Here is a 20,610-nt window from a genome sequence, read left to right as displayed (position 1 = left end):
TGTGTCTCTGGACAACAACTATAATTGCTTACTGGCCCACTCTGTGCCCTTGCAATAATTTGCTCACATAAAAGAGTCACAGAATAGAATCATAGAATGGTTTGGGTTGGAAGGTACCTTTAAGACCATCTAGTTCCAACCCCCTGCTATAGGCAGGGACACCTCCCTCTAGACCAGGTTGCTCAAAGCCCCATCCAGCCCGGCCTTGAATGCTTCTGGGGAGGGGGCATCCACATTCCCTCTGGGCAACCTGTTCCAGTGTCTCACCACCCTCACAGTAAAAAAGTTCTTCGTAATATCTACTCTAAACCCACCCTCTTCCAGTTTAAAGACATTTCCCCTTGTCCTGTCACCGCATGTCCTTATAGAAAATCCCTCTCCAGCTTTCTTGTAGGTCCCCTTCAGAGTCAGTGTATTAAATTCCAACACAACGTAACATAAAACAACTCCCTCAAGGTGGCAGCAGTGTTTAATCTATCCGTCTCAAGATAGCCAGAGTGGCAAAAGCTTCTATGCTAAATCTAAAAGCACATCTTCCACTTTTAATAAAGCTATTTCATTTGGGCTCTGTAGAAAGGATATGAAATCTAAACAAGCTAATCAAGTTCAGTTTCAAAAACCAGGTTACCAGGTTAATAAGCTTTGATTATCCATCTGTGTGAGGAAGGGATCGTATTTTCTAGAAGATGCCTTATCAAAATGAAGCAAGAAAAGCTGGAGTAAGGCTGTTTTGCACATAGCTCACAGCAGTCAGCACCTGCATAGACTCAGACATCTCAAGACCCACGGCCCTTCATGCCAACCTCATCATTTCTGAACTGTGTTCTCAGGAAGCACAGTATAGCGGATGGGAAGGCAAAACTGTGCTGCTATCTCAGAATAGGTTATTTTCTTTTTTCCCCTTTATCAACATTATCCTTGAAAATAACAAAACTAACAGATCATGGAAACACAGAACTGATGCAAAGCAGGAAAGCACCAAGCACTGGTAAACATTTTGAGCTTGGACAGGGGACAGGACTCCAACAAAGAGCAATTTCCCCCGTTTTAATCGTTACCACGGAGACAGAATTCTTTTGCAAGAGAACTCAAAAGGGCTGGGAAAACCATGCACTTCACGCACTTTTCACTTGAACTAAATACAAACGCACACTGTTTGCTAGGATTATCACCTAGACAGCTGAAAAGGAGGTGAAGGAGAAACAGACTTCTCCAAAATTTAACTCTATTTCACCACCATGTATACCATAAAAATCTGCTAGTGCCCTTTAGTTAGGAAGAGTGAAAGCACAACTTTCTGAAAGCACTTTTAGTTCACATTACTGAGGATTCAATATTCTCATTTTTAAAGCCTCAAAGAGAAACATTTATGGTCATTTTAACTCAAAAAACAACCAGCTTCAATGAATATCTATAAATGATCCTCACCAGGAACTGGAGAAGTTATTTTTCTGTTACGGTTTTTGCAGAAGGCACATTTAAAAGATAACTTAACAAAACATTTCGATACAAGAAACTGTTTTTAAAAACAAGTACCAGCTGCAAAAATAAAAATAAAAAAAAAACATTTGTAGAAGAAATTTTTATATTATATTTTGGCTGTCATAGAATGGCCTGGGTTGAAAAGGACCACCATGATCACCCAGTTTCAACCCTCTGCTATATGCAGGGTCACCAACCAGCAGACCAGGCTGCCCAGAGCCACATCCAGCCTGGCCTTGAATGCCTCCAGGGATGGGGCATCCACAGCCTCCTTGGGCAACCTGTTCCAGTGCATCACCACCCTCTGTGTGAAAAACTTCCACCTAATATCTAACCTAAATCTCCCCTGTCTCAGTTTAAGACCATTCCCCCTTGTTCTATGTCTCTACTTCCATAAACAGCCGTTCCCCCTCCTGTTTATATGCTCCCTTCAAGTACTGGAAGGCCACAATGAGGTCTCTCTGGAACATTCTCTTTTCCAAGCAAAAAAACATGTCAAACACACATCTTTAAAAAAAAAAAGAGAACGCAAACATTATGAGAAGGTATTTGGTGACCAATTCCACCACAGAATTCAATTATTTCATTTTCTGCTACAGTTAAAAAAAAAAAAAAAAAAAAAAGTAGCAAAAAACAGTGAATTGCCTAATGTATTCCCAGGATAAAGGAAAATAACATCATGATTACAGAAAGCTTTTGTGAGACCTCATCTGGAAAACATCATTATCCTGACCACCTGTGTTCAAGAACAATGGACTCCCATCAGACCTGAGGCAGTGGGATGACCACGGGAATGATGAACCTTTTCTTATGAGAGGAGGCTTAACGATGTTCCACCTAAGAATTAGGTTGAAATTAAGAAAAGGCTTTTAATAGGAAAGAACAAGCTTTTGAGGTAAGCAGCAGGTACAAAACACAAAGTAATTAAGTACTTCTATGCTGAACGACTGACAAGTTTATGAAAGTCATTATGTAAATGAGATATGACAGCAGAAAAGTGGACTTGAACTTCGGTTTCTCTCATTTGAAGTCCCTGTAAGTGAAGAGAGCAATCCTGCAATGCAACAGCTGTGCTACGTGATACACTCCACTCTAAAAACAAACAGATAAAAAAAAAAAAGCAGGCTAATTCAGAAGTTCAGCAACAGAAGGTACTAATTGCACTGAAACAATTCAAACCTTGTCAAAAAGACAGATTATTAAACACTAGAATGAAAAATTTTACATGCTGTAAATGCATTCACAGTAGAATCACAGAATGGTTTGGGTTGGAAGAGACCTCGTCTAGTTCCAACCCCCTGCTATAGGCAGGGACACCTCCCTCTAGACCAGTTTGCTCAAAGCCCCATCCAGCCTGGCCTTGAATGCTTCCAGGAATGGGGCATCCACAGCCTCTCTGGGCAACCTGTTCCAGTGTCTCACCACCCTCATAGTAAAGAATTTCTTCCTAATATCTACTCAGTATGTATCTACTGAGTAATACCATAAGGTTTCTGTGGACATCACCTTTATTTACAGAACAGTCTGGATAAGATTTTTACACGCCGGACCTCCAAGCAGTCACTTAATCTATATGCTTGCTAGGGAAATCAGTGCTTAGCAATGGTTAAGATGTCCCTGTGGACAGAGATTAGATTACTGAAAGCATGCAAAAAACTGCATGCTTTCAGTAGATGGATTATTTTGCATTTTGTAGGGGTTAAGAGATCTGATACTGTTGCATTAAACAAACTGACTTCTCAGTATATCTTTTACACATTCTGACACAAAGACATTCCAAATTGGACTTCTGAGTCTAGTTTTCAAATCTGTCATCAAATTCTAAAATGTTGCCAAAGACATTAAAAAAATATACTGCTCCCTGTATTGACTTGGAATAAGATCAGAGCTTACTAAGGAGTGCTAAATTAGATATTAGAAAAATAACAAAGAACCAAAATCAATTTCCAGAGAAGGCCGTGAGCTCTCTGTTCTTCGATGTGCTGATCAGACAAGCACCAGACAGAAATGCTATCATATAATAATGCACTTACAAGGAATGCGTCTCAATCTGCGAGTCCGTGCCCCACTCCACACTGATCAAGAGAAATTCATGCTTCATGACAATACAGGGTTGCCAGGTAGAAGAGCAGGTAGGAAATAAAGCTTTTTTTTCCCCTTTGTTCTTCATGGCTAGAATGTGACAAATTAGGGCTTTTTTTTTTTTTTTTTTTTTTTTTTTCAGATCCATTATTGCTGCTTTGATGCCTGTGTTATGGCCTATTACCTATGCTTTACTATGGCACAAATCAGGAACGAAAAATCAGCCTCACAATTTCAAAAATGCTCACTCTCAACCCCCTGAATTGTAATTCAGTTCAGGCAAGCATTGCTTTTTTCTCATGAAGTATTTTCACAGGAATAAACATAATTACAAGTTCCCAAAGGTCAGGACATGAAATACATCTCATTAACACGAGCCACCAGATCACCAGTTTTCTCAGCAGATGCTGATGCAAGCATACCTCTCTAACCTGCTACAAATACTGCTGAGCTTCCTGAATCATTTCCAAACTGACTGATGAAAGTTGTTTCTGAAAACAGAAAAGAGAAGAAAATGGAAAAGCACCACCAAGAGACGAGCATGAAAGATCTGTGCTATAGCAGATGTTCCCTGAGAAACATTTTTCCTAAGACTTTTGACCTCGTATTGAGCACTGCGCTGACACTCAAATCACTCACCCAACTCCAAGAGCTGCGGTTGTTGAATTTAAATGAAGAGCATGTCTCAGTGTCATTCAATTAAAACAGATTGAAGCAAAAAGAATTAAATTCAGTTACAGCAAGAGAACTGATGAGTCATGAAATGCTTTTACCAAAAAAAATCACATGCCAAGGAGCAACATCCTTTTTCTGTTGCCTGTTAGAGAAGGGAATATAAAATCTCACACATCTTAAGCAGCAGCATACATTAGGCACAGAAAGCCTAATGAAACCCTAAAGCAATATTAGAGTGCTGGAGTAAACATACAGAAATCTGTTGAAGATACTGAAATGGATCTTTAGCAATTCACAGAAACTGTCTAAATTAACTACCTCAGTTCTTTATTATCAAAGTTTGTTACGGAATACAACGGAACAAACATTCTGTTTAACACTCTACATTACAAACCACCTATAAATCAATCTTATGTTACAGATGGATGGGTTAAATTGTTTGTACTGCATTATCTAACACGAGGTCCTAACAAGTTACTTTAAGTCTCAATTTTTAAGAACAGCAGAAAAAAACCACCAGTTTCTACACTAACCAAATTACATCACTTCAATAATAACATCAAAGCCAACTGCTCTGCTTTTAACATACAATACAGCTATTATTAACTTGTCTTCACAGGGAAGAGACATTCAGAACAAGCAACATAAATGACCAAAAAAAAATCTCAACAACACTGGCGTATTACCAAATACAAAAATGCAATGTGATTAACAGGAGATATTTCCTTCCCATAATTTAAGTGATATCATCTAGTGAGCATTTATGCCAAGTCAAGACTAAAGCTCACAGACTAAATTATGAGAAAAGCAATGCTGAAAAGCAACAATTTGAGAAGGCAGAAGTTTTAGCTAAAATCTGAGACAAACATCTTACTTTCTTCCTCAATCATATGACCTAGGGTCTTAACCATATCCTTTGTCAACATAGGAAGGGCCCTAATAGCTCACTACCTATAGAGCAATACACCTGCAGTATCCTATCTTCAAACCACAAATCTGAGAGACTAGAAGAAACACTGATGAGTTCAGATAAGAAGCTTAGAAACATGAAAATTATCCTGGAGTACATCTAGTAATAGCAATAAAACAGTACAAACAATAAAAAGTGAGCATAATAAATCACCCACTGCACAGAACCACTGACACAGACACAGCCACCTCTCTGCAAACACTGCAGGAGAGAAAAAACACCTGGCAAGAATGGAAGCACAAGAAGTGCTCTGACTTACAATACTCATCCTCATACTCAAGCTTCTGTGGCCACTTTGCACTTTAGAAAATATTATTCTTTATGCTGATCTTGGGGAAAATAAATCAAACCAAACCAACAACAACACCAAAACACATAATGCAGGCTCATGGGGAGCATGCCACATGGGGAAAAAAAAAAAAAACCAACACACCTTTGCAGCTTAAGAAAACAGTTCACTTACTATTTCAATGCTTACTTTTGATATTTGGTTTGTATACCTAGAAGAATGAATATCCTCAGTTAAAAAGACTTAACCCTCCCTGATGTGCAGTGGCAATTCGGTTCTCTAATTACAGTTTGATGTAAGCAAATGCCTTTGAACTACATTTACTTCTCAGAAGGCATGAAGAAGATTTACAGAAGGCAGAGGTTCCACCTGTCATTCACTGAAAACTATTAAAACTACAGAAAGATGAGATCTTTGATCAAGGCCAGAGCTAACAGTCACTGCACACACAACTTTGTTCTTAGAAAGCAAAGGGAAGCAATTAAAAAGTGGACTTCTAACTCAATACTTGCCTAACATAACTAACTTGCTAATTTCATCAGATTATGAGAGTAAAGGTATCAGCTCATTTTCAGTCAGAGACCAAAATTAGATGGTTTTAAAAAGGTAAATCCCCAGCAGCCTTAAATGCATGAAATATATCTGGAAGTTTACTGTCTCCCTTCAGTTTAAGAACACTGAAAGAAATCAAAAAAGAAACACTTCCAACCTAGGCTGCTGAAATAAATCAGATGAAAGCCAGCAATCATGGAAGATATTATTTTTTCCATCAATAGCAAATCTTGTATAGGATAATTTTTGAAGTTATTAAATCTAAAATGGCTAAAAAGATTTAAAAAAAAATCAGGGCTTAACGTAGAACTGAGAGAAAAGGGCCGGGTCAAAATAATTTTCCTCAAGGATACTGTAAAGAACTGGTTCAGCAAAATGACAGAAAGTCTTACCTCTGCTGTTACGAAACGTTCATTAACTACCAGTGGGAAAAAGAAGAACATAACTCACGTGAAAAAATAACATAATTATTTCTACATAATTAATTTTATTTTCCAGGGCAATGTTTCAAAACATTTCATTCTCTACCGCTCATTTTAAGAGCTTAGAAAAAATAAATCACAAATACAGTGGCCATAAAATTCAATTTGGTTCTGAAAAAAAATACTTAATGCTAAAATTAAAAACTGCAGAGAAAAATCTACTATATTAGATCTACTTTAATACAAATTCTCATTATCCTAAACATTCAAGGGACTTCAAAGTAACTGATGTTTTCCTGTGAACAGCTTATTACAAAACAGTTGGTAGGACCACAGAGTAGAAACAGAAATTTGGGCCTGATGAAATCTCCAGATGCATTCTGTAACTTTCACAGCAAGGAAAGAGATCTCTTCATTACTACAGGAATCTCTCTAAAAAAAAAAAAAAAAAAATTATCCTCAGCAATTTCTGCCACCTTCTGAACTGACCATTCCTTCTCCAGACTCTTGCTTCAGCTGTCCTGGTTTTGAATGGGCCCAGCTTTCATCTTCTCTGCATTTCAATCAGCATTTTAGGACAAACCCAGAAGCAGCAGTGTCCTACCTGTACTCCTTTGTTGACTAAGTAACATCATTATTAATCCAAAGGAAAGAGCAATTCAAAATGTGTATTTGGCTGCCTGTAAGCAAGATTTCAGCTTTTCAAGAAAACCCCTAGCATTTGACAGTAGAGACCTCTTCCTGTGCTTGATTCAAACCAAAGTAGTGCATAAAAGTAAATAATCACTGAAGGTGTCAAAAGAAAAGATTACTCAAATGAACCACATAGAACAAAACAACCTCCTCAAAAGGTTGTTGACAAAACAAATAAATAAAATTATTTTGTCTAAATTTTAGCCAGGAAAAACAGCTAACCTTGTTAATAAATGGCACTATGAGTCTTCCATAGCCATAACTGTGAAAGATGAGAAATACTGTTTGGATTGCAATGGTGAGTACTTCATGGTGCACTTATAAAATACCCTTTTAAAAGATATTTTGCCTATGTGTGCACTGTTAAGTCACAGAATGAAAGACAGGCTGCTTCCCAACGTTTTTCTTCTCCTTATGCTCGAAGAATGTTCTGTGTTCTCGAGGTAAATTTGCAGAAAGTCTTTTAAGTTGACTACTGTTTAAGGAATATACTGTAGAACTACTGATGTACACTCTGCGTCATCTCCTTTAATGACTTTAAGACCAATCAGACATACTGCATTTGGAATTGGTCTTGGTATCCCTCCATTCTGCTTCGGTACAGGGAATCAAAACAGCTTTCCTGTTCTTGAGACTAGACAAAAATAGATGACCTTACTGCTTCAGATGCTCAACCTCAAAGTAACACATTTTCTAAGCACTGACTTCTGCTCATTTACTTAAACTTTGACTTTGCTAAATCCTTCATTTTATATCAACCAGTACTGCATTTCAAGAAGTTATTGTAATTCAACATGAAAGTATGGATAGGTTACGCTCCAATCTCACATTCAATCAGACTCCACTTCCTACTGAAGTCCACAATATGAACCCTCTAATTTTGAAAGTGCACCCAGAGCTACCCGATGTCATAATTTCTACTAGGAATGTATCACTGGGAATAACTGTTTCTAATCTCCAGTGAGCTATATATAATCTTTAGAAGAAAGTTCATAAAGCGAAGAGATTCATTCTTCTAAACTGACAAAGGCTGAAGCTGTAAAACCAGATGCCTTAATCACAGAAACATTAAAAATTACACCAATCTGTCAGAGGCTATTATTATCCTCTTCCTATTAATAAAAATACTGAAAAGAGCAAAATACAAATCTTCCCTTCCACAAAGAAGCTGCAGAACTAAGGGAAAAATGGTCTAAGTTAGGCTCATTAAACAGTACTTATATATTTCACAGTTAACTTCAACGATGGCAAAGCAGGTTATAACTCAACTTTTCTTCTTACAGCCAGTCCCTGAACAGCAGAGTGATCTCCAATGGACATGGAGCGTTAACACCATCACAGAATCTGTGGAACTAATGCAAGGCTTAGTGCTGAAATACTTCAGTAAGGTTTCATCACTACGGGAATCAGTCCAAGGTCACAAATCCCACTCCCCTGCACCCTTACTCCCTTTCCTTTTAATGTCTAAACCTAGACTGTCCTTCCTTTAAAGATGAACATCATGTCACAATAATAAACTGAAATAATGACCAACAACTTCCCTATACTAATGTATTTGTAGGGTGAGGGAATTCACTTAAAATATAGAAATAGGCACTGTTCGCTTGTCTTTTGCGTAAAGAAAACAAGAAAACATTTCACTGCAGCATGAGAAAGCCCTTATTTCAAAGCAAATAAAAAGAAAGGATACTTCAATCCATTTGCATCAAATTTCTGTATGTCTCTGAGTTACACAGAAAATGCCAGTCATTGGCATTACACTACTGGAACACTAAACAAGAAAAAAAAAAAAAACAACTTCAAACAATTGAAAAACAAGCTTTCATCCATTAACTAACATCCAGTGGTATATCCCAAATGCCCAAAATGCAAAATAAACACTGAAGCTGAATGAATTTTGATCTCATGCAGGTCCATTATCTGTTATAAAATTATTTAACTTACGTTAGCAATTGACAGTAGGCAAAGCAAAGCCATACTGAGCACACAGTACAACTCCTCTCTCTACAAAGCCCATCTTTATGACAAGTATTAATGCCTTCTCACCTTTGTATCCTCTTTTAATAAACTTGAGTTCTATATTTTTATTCAAATTGAACTATGAACACAGTGTCAAAAAAGAGAACTACAGACACAAAAAAAGCAAAGTCACTAAACAAAAATAGAAGTGGCAGAACCAGATCTAAAATAAAATTACATCAGTACTGTCAAGCCTTCAAGAAATAAGTAAGATGGCATACGTACTTTTCTGCTTGGAGCTTTGTGGTTTTTACTATCAAGTCCTGGGTTTGTTCCTTTGCTGCCTAGAGTTAGAATCAAGTATATGAGGAATACAAACATTAAAAATGTACCACACAACTTCTAAAACGAATAATACTTCCAAACCTTTCTGATTAAATATTTTAAAGAGCATATACTCTTCAACACAAAAAACTAATAACGTTTATCAACACTCCAAAATTTCAGGTATGAAAAAAAACCAACTTCATCTGTATATTTTTTTATTATTATATACATACATAATTGCACACTTTGGTTTGGATGAAGAGGCTTCCTGAGAGACAGTGTTATGAAACAAAACCAGTAGAATCAAGATGACTTGATTTTTCTCACTCTTTGGTTACAAGATAATTTCTAACAAATATGTTTTAGTTATATACATGGATATGCTATTCATGCTTTACTCAGTGTGCAAGGCTGAATAAATTTAAATTTTATACAATAATACACAAAATAGTTAATGCTTTAATCTTTCACACATCCACTCCGACAAACTATTTTCTCTCCTCTCAAACACAAATGAAAATTGATATTCTCAGAAGTATATTGCTACATTCCAAATAAGTTAAGTTCTAAGAAAGTAAAATAATTTCCTCAATGCATTTTCTAAAGTAAAAAAGAAATATCTGAATACTGCATAATACATAATAGTTATATATCAGTGTCACTGTTAATCTTCTGAAATAACTATTTATACTTCTAAAGAAAACAGTTACAACCTAAAAGTATAAGAACAAAGTGCATTTCTTCATACATTACCTTCAAACGACTGGACATATCTTCACAGCAGCTGCTCATCGCTTGAACATCTTCATTTATACTCTCAAGCTCCTAAATAAGTTCAAATAACAGAAACAAAGCAGGAATGTCATGCCCAGGACCACTTTCACCCCACCAAAATGACATTCCTCTGTTACTAGGAACATGCAGATCACACATCGAGTAGTATGTCTAGTTCAGGTCAACACAACTCAGAACTGATGTGAGGCCTGCAAATTTGATCAAAGGGCAGGAGAACCTGTCCTTTGAAGAATAACTGAAGGCGTTTGGTCTTTTCATTCTGGAGAAAAGGCTCAGGGGGACCTCATCATAGTATTCTTGCATGTAAAGGGCAGTTACAGAGAGGATAGATGCACTCTTTTCACAAGGAGGCACATGAAAATGAGGGTCAACAGACACAAGATATACTGGGAGGAGTCTCCCCTTGATAAAAGAAAGAATTTATTTTCTTTTTTTACAGTGAGAATAATCCATCACTGGAACAACCTCCCCAGGGTTATGGCAGAATTCCCATCACTGGAAGTTTTCAAAATGATTGGACAGGGCTTTTTAAAATTGCGCAGCTCTATTTGAGCAAAATAACTACCAAACTGTAAAGCTGCTACCTCTTTAACTTGCTTGAATATGTGGACAAATTCTTCATTGATGGCCAAGCTCCGACGCTCAATGTCTCCACGCAAGTTCCTTCGGGTGCGCAGACTGTTTTCAACAAAAAACGTCGAGAGAGCCTTGAGTGCTTCCAGCATCTCCTGAAAAGGGAAAAACAAAGCAAAAACAACAACCCACAACCTTTAACTTGAGAGAAAGTTACAAAGAAGCATGGGCTGCAACCAACTCAAGTTCGGGGTTTTGGAGCAAATGTTAGTGTTATGCTGGATAGTGTACAGGCTGGATATTAGGACAAAATCATTCTCTGAAAGAGCAGCAAGGCAGCAGCACGGGCTGCACACAGAGGTGGTGGAGTCACCGTGTGAGGTGTAGAGGTGGCACTGAGGGACATGGTCAGTGGGCACTGGGATGGGTTGGTGGTCGGACTGGATGAGCTTCGTGGTCTTTCCCAACCTGAATGACTCTGTGATTCTATCATTCTTTATGGTTTTAAAGAAAAACAAGCAAACAAAGACAGCACGCTTTAGATCAGTCAGTACATAACAAAAATAATTACGAGTATTTCTTTTAACGTAATACACGACTGTTTACTTTCATTATAGCTTTAATCACAAAAATCGGTCTAAGCACGTCTCATTCACAGCTACGAAGCAGCTAAATCAGGTAAAACTGTGGAAGCGCCCTAACAGCGGAGCTTTGAGCCTTCGCAGGGCTGCATCGGAACGAGCTGCATCGGAACGAGCTGCTTCCAAGCCTCTCTCAGCACACAACGCTCCGAGCGCCCGCGCGGCGCCGCGCAGCGACGCGGGGAGCGGCACCTCGGCCGGCTCTGCCCGCAGGCCCCGGCCCCGCCACCTGCCCCACCTTGTCGTTGTCCAGCCGCGTCTCCAGGATCTTGTTGAGCTTGCGGGACAGCGGGTTGATGCCCGGGCCCGTCGGGGCAACCGCCGAAGGCGGCGGAGCGGTATCGGCCATGGCTGCCCGGCCACGGCTGCCCGGCCGCCTGCGTACTGCTCAATAGCTCCCGCGGAAACACGCTCCCCGGGCTTTGGTTCCGTGTGTGTTTGTGCCGACCCAGAGCCCTACGTTAGCTGCGAAGAAAGCATCTGCAATTAATTCCACACCGAAGCTGAGGGCTGTGGAGCGAATGCTCTGAAAGGCTGCCGAGGAGCTTCAGAATTTTAACCTTTAAAAAGCAGTCCAGGTGACGAGCGGTGCCCACAGGGGTCTGACTTGGGTCTGGTACATCGATATGACACTGAGTGCTTCACGTCAGGAATTTGCTTAAAACTTAAAATAAAGATGTAAAACAGCCTGCAATGACAGCTGCAGATGTGAGCCGTGATATTTAAGCACGTACAGAAAAATCTGTTATTGGAAGGATCCCATCCCAACTGTAAATCGGATACTGCCACCAGATTCAACAAAGATTCAAACAGTATTAATCTGTGTTATGTACTGACACAGTGAAGACACATGTTGAAGTCAAAAGGACTTGAACTTCTTGAACAGGATGGTGAGATGCTGGCACAGCTGCCCAGAGAAGCTGCAGATGCCCCAACTCTGGAGGCACTCAAGGCCAGGTTGGATGGGGCCCTGGGCAGCCCATGGGCAGCTGCTGGGTGGCATTGCCCATGGCAGGGAATGGGCTTTGATGTCCCTCCTAACCCAATCCATTCTGTGATTCTGTGACACCATGTGAACCACAAGTTTCACATTAGTCAAAGTCATTGCCAAGTTTCATCCAACAGGTTATTATACCACAAACATATAAGGAGCCACACAGGTTTTTCTCTGGCATTTGGTGCATGTGTTATCTTTTGAAGCATCCAGTCTTTGCTTTCCAGTTCTCCATGATGGAAGCATATTTTTCCAAGAATTCCTTTCATGAGCTGCAATGCTTCTAGCTAATGCAATAACCCATAGGATTTTGAAAAAGCATGTGTTCATGGGTGCTTGTGTTCCCTAGAGAAGATGAGAATTATTATTATTGCTATTATTATTTTACTCTCTTAGGAATATTAAATGCAACCACCATAAAGAAAAAAGGAAAAATAAAAACCTTACTTTTTCTAAAATGGATATTATTTGCAGGCTGGCATTTTCTTTGTAAAAAATATTTTAAAACAAAAAACATGAAGTCACCGTCTAAAACTCAGCTGCTGTGACATGGTTTCTAAGTGTCACAAATTTTTCACGTGGCATTCTTACTAACTTCTCTATCCATCAGCAAACATTTTCCTGTTAAGTCAACTGGATGGGACAAAAAGACTGGGAGTTTGTGGTCCGTAACTGCCAGAAGGTGCTTTGATTTCATCTATCAGTCCCTCTGTACCAACAGAAGACAGTTTGTAAAGTGTGTGTAAGTTACTCAAGCATAAATTATCTTACCGAAGACTTTACACAGCAGCCAAACTACAGGTGGCAGCAAAGAAATGGCTGGTACCCAGTGTTTTCTGTTGATTTGCTTATTTCAATTCTTTATTATGGTAACAGTGTTCACAGAACGCCCATCTGGTGCACTACAAATAGGAGCACAGTTTATTCTGTGGAACAACTGTGGAATGCCACCTGGTATTTAAGTAACCCAAGCTAATACGTACCTTCAAACACATTGAGTTATATGGTTTTTTGAAGGGAAAGACAAAAAAGTTTTCTGTAGTAAGTAAGGAAAAACAAGCAAACAAACAAACAAACAAACAAAAAAGCAATGGATACATAGCTTGGCTGACAACAAAACAAGGATGTGTCTGGAGCTAGTGCCCTGTGGCAAAAGATATGTGATAGAACATGGCATAAAGAGAATGTTTCCTTAAAGAAGTGTCCTGATAAGCAAATGAGTGTGAGAAAGGAAGATATTTTTTGTGATGAAGGAAGAAGAGAACATGAAAATCACTGAGAACATAAAAAAAAACACTGAAAGAAGAGTAATAGAAGAGACTGAGGAATCTGTGAAGGCAGGAGAAAAGGAGGAAGAAAGTGGAAAAAGGAAGGAAGGAAAAGAGGAAGGAGGAGAAGGAAAGGAGGGAGGAAGGGAGGAAGGAAAATAGGGAGGAAGAAGGGATGAAAAGAATATTGGCAATGCTACTGTTATATGCAGTTTTTAGGCTCCGATGCTTTCAGATGTGTCATGGAAGAGCATTTGCAGGAAGTTGGCCTTAGTAACTTGCCTCTCGGCTACTCCATCCCTGGTGAAGTGAGAGCATCCCTCTGTGTCACAGTCACCAAATAAGATTCATGTAATTGTAGAATGGTTTGGTTTGGAAGAGACTTCAAAGATCACCGAGATCCAAACCCCTGTCATGGACAGGAACACCTTCCACTAGTTTGCTTGCAAGAAGATTGGTTAAGTGGAACTTGATTTCAACATGCTTTCCACAGCACACAACACACCTCAAAAGATATCCATCACTGCCTTACGTTCTTCACTAACATCAAATTATTCTTTGGCTTTCTCCAGCATTTTAAAGTCTGAGATTTGACTTTAAAAAATCCATCTGATAAGCAGGGGAAAAGGAAAATACTACTGTTTCTTTAAGTCAGTTAAGGACGAATTTTTGTTGGCTTGTTTTCCAAGAGAGAGGTTAACACTGTAAATACTTTTCACCAGACCAAATCAGCCCACTCCTTGAGCTAGCCATTTTTCAAAAGCTCAGACAGTGTTGACCCCACTCTACAAGTTAAGGTATGACTCCATGAGTAATTTGATCAGAGGTAATTCTGACAGCAACCTGTAGTCATGTAGCAAAACATGCCTTTGTCCCTTCAAAATCCAGAAGAACATACAGTTCTAAAGTTTTCTGCTAGCTCATGCTATCCCTCTTGAGGATTTGTTGTCATGCCTCACTGTCAGCAGTACTGGCTATAATATATGTGATGCTGAATCAGCCACCTGGTTTAGGAGCTGTAAAACTCCTGTTTGTTATAACTCATTGAAAAGATAACTCTAGCAGTACAGTATGCACATTAAAGCATGCCAAACTTGTGAAATCTTTTTGTTCATCTCCTGCTGAAAAAAACAACCACTGATAGTAGGGGAAGTAATGTGTCACTGAAATCAGTAGGATATGGTATAAATATATTTTGCTCTAGACCTCTACCTAGCTTTCTTAGACTTCTCTAAGAAAGCTTAGACAAATCTATATGGTTAGATCCCCAGAAAGGTCAATAACATTGGTCACCGCGCTGTCCTGAACTTCAGAGAGGAGCAAAATTGCATCTAGCAGAAAAGTTTTTTGAATAAACAAATGGCTTAGATGATGGAGTCAAGAACAGTAGTATCTTCCTGTGCTAGTGAGCTGCATTAGTGAAGTTGTGTCTATGTGACTTGGGTATAAAGCATATCACCCTTTGTGTATGCCTTTTAGTATGTTGATAAGAACTGCAATATGGAAGATTACTATTATCCTGATAATAACAATATAGCAATGAAGGGAAACATTTTTTTTACCAAAAGAGAGAAAGAAAAAAAAAAAGTAGAAACAGGCTATGAAGAACACATGATATAAAGTCCATGTTTTACGCCTAACCTGCTATCCTTTCTCTTCAAGAAATGGCTGCCTATGTCCTGCTAGTAAAGAGTCTCTGGAACGCTTTTTATTGTACAGATGAAATAAAGATAATCTAAACTGAACAACAACAAAATACAACTATTCACCATCAGGCAAAGCAACAGCACTCTTCACAATGGTTCTGATTTCATCCTAAGTCACTCTCTAGCTAAGAAAACCTGGAGAATGGTACCTGAATTGGTACCATTCTCAATTGGTAGCTGGGCACTGCCTTCATGTCAACGCATCGATATATGAGATCACGACATGGATCATAAGAAGCTTAGATTTAATAAATCACAGGAATGGGACTAACCAACAGTATGGGTTTCTAATATGATCAGAAAAATGCCTTTTCAGTAAGTACATCAGCACGAGTTTTAACACAGACCACAACTGCCGCAAACTAGGCAGAGTTCCCCTTTTCAGACTGCTCCTCAAGCAGCTATATTTAAATCCAAACTTGTGGGTCAAATGTCCTTGTGTTAAGGATGTCTGTAGAATCTGTTGTTTTTTCCTTCCCTTGACTTGTCTGGCATGTTTCCTATGAACAGACTGTTCATTATGCTCTCCTCCTGCAAATGGAACTCCTAGACCACTACGTTAAGCCCCCCACATAATGACGAGGCATGACTGTTATCACTGCAATGTCTGCATAACTTATGCATTTTTGCTTTCCCCAGAACCCAGCCATTAAGGCTGCTTTGTGTTTACAGTTCAGTTTGCTTGAGACATACACTAAATATAGTATATGTTGTGTCATTTAGAATTCATGCAAGCTTGCAAAATACTATTACTCTAATTGGCAGGACAAGAGATGCACAAATATATACACACAGATAAAATGCACGATGAAGTAAATTTTGCAGACTTCCTCCGTTTCATTTTCTCTGTTGTGTTTACAGACTTGTCCCTAGTTTGAAGCCTATCTGTCTTTTCAGAAGTTTCCTTTTAAACTCCTGTAGTATAACTTCTGCCGTCATGCCTTTTTGCATCTCCCTTCTGCACAGTTCTGCAATGCAGACACGATATAATGACTGGATTTGGACAGCTCCATTCAATTTCTTTGCCATAAAAATAACTCATTTTTTGCATTAATGGCTGCTATATAATATTGGCAGAGTAACACCTCAAAGGTGGCTGTTCTTTGGGATGTAGTTGCATAAAATGATAGATTTCTCACCTTGGTAACTTCACAAATTCTGCACAAATGTTAGTATTGGCCCAGAGGGATCAGAGAGTATGGCTAGGGACAGCTAGGGTACAGGATCTCCCTTTTAAATGGCAGGTGGCAATTTTCTCAGGCAAAAGTGACTCTGGAACCATGAGGAGACAAGGAACTCTTGAGTGGACAAGCAATGGTGGACAAAAGTGGGGTAGCTTCACCAGAAAGGTCATCGTCTTGTGACACTTCTTAGAAATGTTATTACTGTGAGTCACATAGAGGTATTCATAACCATGGCCATTTTTATTGTAACATTACAACCAAAACCAAACTGTGCGCATACAACTGTTAAACCCATGCTTCCCTAGTACTCATCACAAACCTGTTTGGAACTTTTTTGCTATACGAGCAAGGCTGCAGTTTCTTTCTAAAATTATCTGCCATCCCTTTCTGATGGTCACTTCTGCCTTCGTGGCATTATTGCAGATCTGTATTGCTATGAGCAACACACTGGAAGCCAGTAATTATGTCCCTGAAGGATGGCAAAGGCTGTGGGAAGCAACTTTGTTTCTGAGATTTGGTTTCTCCAGTGCACATTTGTACATTTGTGATCTGAAACAGTTAGGCTGGAATCAGCCTAGCAAGTTCTGCTAAGAGAAGGCAGGGTAATCACATCCTAGCCTGGCCCTGGCCTCACCATGGGACAGCAGTGGGAGCCTGGTGACAGTGACAGAGGCTGCTTGCTTTTAAAAAGACGGAGGATGGCTCGCCCTTGCAACTCTGGATGCTGTCAGATGTCTGGATATTACTGATGGCACTCTGTGATCACATTTTGAAGGAGTAAGCATCGCATATTTTGCTGTTCAGATGAGTGATTTGCAAAAGCAAGAGTTCTGTGTAAGCATCTACAGCAGCAGGCACATTGGTTTGGCTAGTGTACAGTACAGTGTCTACAGCCTTGTGAGACTATTCCCTGGCATGAATTCAGCAAGCTCTTCCAGCGCCTCCAACTACAGTATTAACTGCAAGAGATTATCAGGTTCCCCAGGACAGACATCAAGCTTCCTTTTGCATGCAAAGTAGCAAGGACTATCCTGTCCATGCAGGCAGATCTGTCTTCAGAATATCGTCATTATGTCTGTACGTCACGCATCGATCAATTTCACTTCAACACTGACACCTTAAAACATTGTGTATGCAGAGCATGTGCCTTTCAAGGAGCAAAGGTGATGTTGAGTAAACTGCTAACCTGAAGGTTTGGAAATAATATTTTATTGTTTATGCCAATGGTCATCATCTTCTTTCTACTTCTGTCTCATACATGACTCTTTGTGTGATAAAGTCCAGAGCCCTAATAATATTGGCAGAGTAACACCTCAAAGAAAAGCATCAAGTGCTTTAAGCAGCAGCAGATTGCAGCACTAAGAGGCAGAAATTAGCAGACTGTCTTCAAGTAATATTTGTGCCTCACTACAGAAAGCTTATGGCAGGAAATGCCGATGCTGGCATGAAGTTAGGCTTTCCTTTCACTGGTTAAAAAAGCAAACTGCTTGGGGACTTTATCAGCGATGTGACTGCTGATCCACTGCTGTACTGAATAGCTGAATTTGTTCTCACTGTCTTGGACACCAATGCCTGAAGAAAATATTAAATACCTATGCTGGGAGACATCTCACTAATTTTATACTGCTACAGGGCTCCCAGTAAAACTCTTAATGCCCCATCCCTGGAGGCATTTAAGGTCAGGTTGGATGGGATCCTGGGCAGCCTGAGCTGGTAGGTGGGACCCCGTAGTGAGAGGAATGGAGTCTGATGATCTTTGCAGCCACCTCCAAACCAAGCCATTCTATAATTCCATGATTCTATTATTCTGCCATCAGGAGCTGAAGGAACAAAGTCCATAGCTGATTGTCCTTTTTCTCAGAGGAATAAAATAAACAGATATTCAGCGGGCATTTCATTCTAAGATCTTTTCCTAGCAAACTTTCATTGACTGGATACATTATTTTTCTCACTCTTATAGATCTGACTCTGGCTTTAGACTTCTCTGCAAATAATACTAACAGTATTCCCCAGCTTGTGTGTAGGAAATTACCTACTGTATTTGAATGCCAGCATAGACCCAGACTCTCCCTATACTCATGGGGAAGGAGGTGAAAAAAAGCAGGATGTTTTATTTTGCAATAAATAAAATAAATGAAAAGTCCTATTCTCACAGTAGAATGATCTACTTGGTGCCTGTAGGCATGTGACATATACTACAGATGCATATCATTTTGGGTGAAATATTACGGATTTTCCAGTTGCAAAGGTGGAAGTGCCCAAGGGCTAGTTTAATTTTTGCACCTGAATTAGAAAAACTTCTTGATTTTCATTCATAAATCAATGGTACAGTCTAGTTCGTACCTGCTTCTTCTGTTTCTTCTATAAATTATTTTTTTATTCATTTTGTCACAACCTCTCCATCTTCCCATCCAAATCCATCTCTCGGAGGTATGTGTTTCACCCACCTCTCCAGACTGTCCAGGTCCCTCCGGATGGCATCCTTTCCCTCTAGTGTCCCCACTGCACCAATCAGCTTGGTGTTGTCTGCAAACCTGCTGATGATGCACTCCATCCCACTGTCCATATCAGCTACAAAGACATGAAATAACACTGGTCCCAACACCGATCCCTGAGGAATGCCACTCATCACCGAACTCCACTTGGACACTGAGCCATTGACTGCAACTCTCTGAGTGTGACCATCCAGCAATTCCTTATCCAGAGAGTGGTCCATCCATCAAATCCATTTTTCTCCAATTCAGTGACCAGTGTCACTGATGTCAAGTGGGACAGAGCCAAACACCTTGCACAAGTCCAGGTAGATGACATAAGTTTCTCTTCCTTTATCTACTGATGTTGTAACTCCATCATAAAAAGACAGCAAGTTCGTCAGCCGTGACTTGCCCTTGGTGAAGATATGTTAGTTATCATCAGTCACCTCATCTTTATTTTCCATGTGCCTTAGTAGAGCCACCAGGAAGATCTGCTCTTGATTTTGCCAGACATAAAGGTGAGACTGACTGGCTTGTAGTTCCCTGGATTCTCTTTTTTTCCCTTCTTGAAAATGTGGTTTATGTTTCCCCTTTTCCAGTAAGTGAGAACTTCACCAGACTGCCATGACCTCTCAAATATGATGGATACTGGCTTGGCAACTTCATCTGCCAGTTCCCTCAGAAACTGTGGAAGGATCTTGTCAGATCCCATGCACTTGTTCACCTTCAGGTTCTTTAGATGGTCTCAAACCTGATCTTCATTTATAGCAGGCAGATCTTCCTTCTCCCAGTTCTTACCTTTGCTTTCTGCAGCTTGGACAGTGCAGCTAGAGCCCTTGTCGGTAAAGACTGAGGCAAAGAAGTAAATGAGTATCTCAGCTTTCTCCATATCCCTGGTGACCAGGCCTCCAGTTTCCTTCTGGAGAGGTCCCACATCTTTCCTGACCTTCTTTTTATCACTGATGTACCCGTAGAATTTCTTCTTGTTCCCCTTTAAACTCCTGGCAAGATTTAATTCTGTCTGAGTTCTAGCATTTCTAGCATGACCTCTGGCTGTTCGGAAAACTTCTTTGTAGTCCTCCCAGGTAACCCGTTCCTGTTTCCACTCCCTTTCCTTTAGCACAGTGAGATTTTGACACAATTTTTATTACCCATAGCAGAGATAACATGCCAGTGCAATTCCACAGGGATATTTGCTTGCATCTGATTCACTGAAAAGAATAGCTCTTTTACAAGAAGATTGAGAAAGAGGGCAGAAATACATGTGTTGAGCTTCATTCTCCATAATGTCAGGCACTGGCCTAAAGATGTGTTCAAGTTCTTGATGACCCACAGCCAGAGTTTCTGTTTTGCAATGTTGAGCCAAAGTTCCTTTATAAGTTCAGTCTCTGAAGTTAATAGAAGCACTCATGGGTGTAAACTGACTTCTGCTGAAGAAACAAGATGGTTCTGAACAGGGAAGACAACTGTTACTGCTTCAGTCAAAGAGAAAGGCTGCATTGCCTTCCTGGATGTGGAGGGAGA

At 39.7% G+C, this 20,610-nt stretch overlaps 1 protein-coding gene across 1 annotated transcript in view; it reads right to left on the bottom strand.

Moving 5' to 3' along the window:
* The window catches only part of COG6 (component of oligomeric golgi complex 6), a 50,666-nt gene extending 38,839 nt beyond the window's left edge, over nucleotides 1-11,827 (bottom strand). The window contains exons 1-4 of the mRNA XM_042867770.1: nucleotides 11,699-11,827; nucleotides 10,831-10,974; nucleotides 10,205-10,276; nucleotides 9,410-9,468 (exon numbers count right to left, since the gene is read on the bottom strand). Of these exons, the coding sequence (XP_042723704.1) occupies nucleotides 9,410-9,468; nucleotides 10,205-10,276; nucleotides 10,831-10,974; nucleotides 11,699-11,809 (386 nt within the window). The 5' untranslated portion in view covers nucleotides 11,810-11,827. The remainder of the gene's footprint in view (nucleotides 1-9,409; nucleotides 9,469-10,204; nucleotides 10,277-10,830; nucleotides 10,975-11,698) is intronic.
* Nucleotides 11,828-20,610: the final 8,783 nt, after the last annotated feature.

This window comes from Lagopus leucura, unplaced genomic scaffold (genome assembly GCF_019238085.1).
Source record: "Lagopus leucura isolate 7727_CA_CO unplaced genomic scaffold, USGS_WTPT01 Super-Scaffold_100001, whole genome shotgun sequence".
In the NCBI taxonomy this organism is placed as follows: Eukaryota; Metazoa; Chordata; class Aves; order Galliformes; family Phasianidae; genus Lagopus; species Lagopus leucura.
Note: the sequence above shows the minus strand (reverse complement) of the source record. Positions and strands in the feature narration are given on the sequence as shown.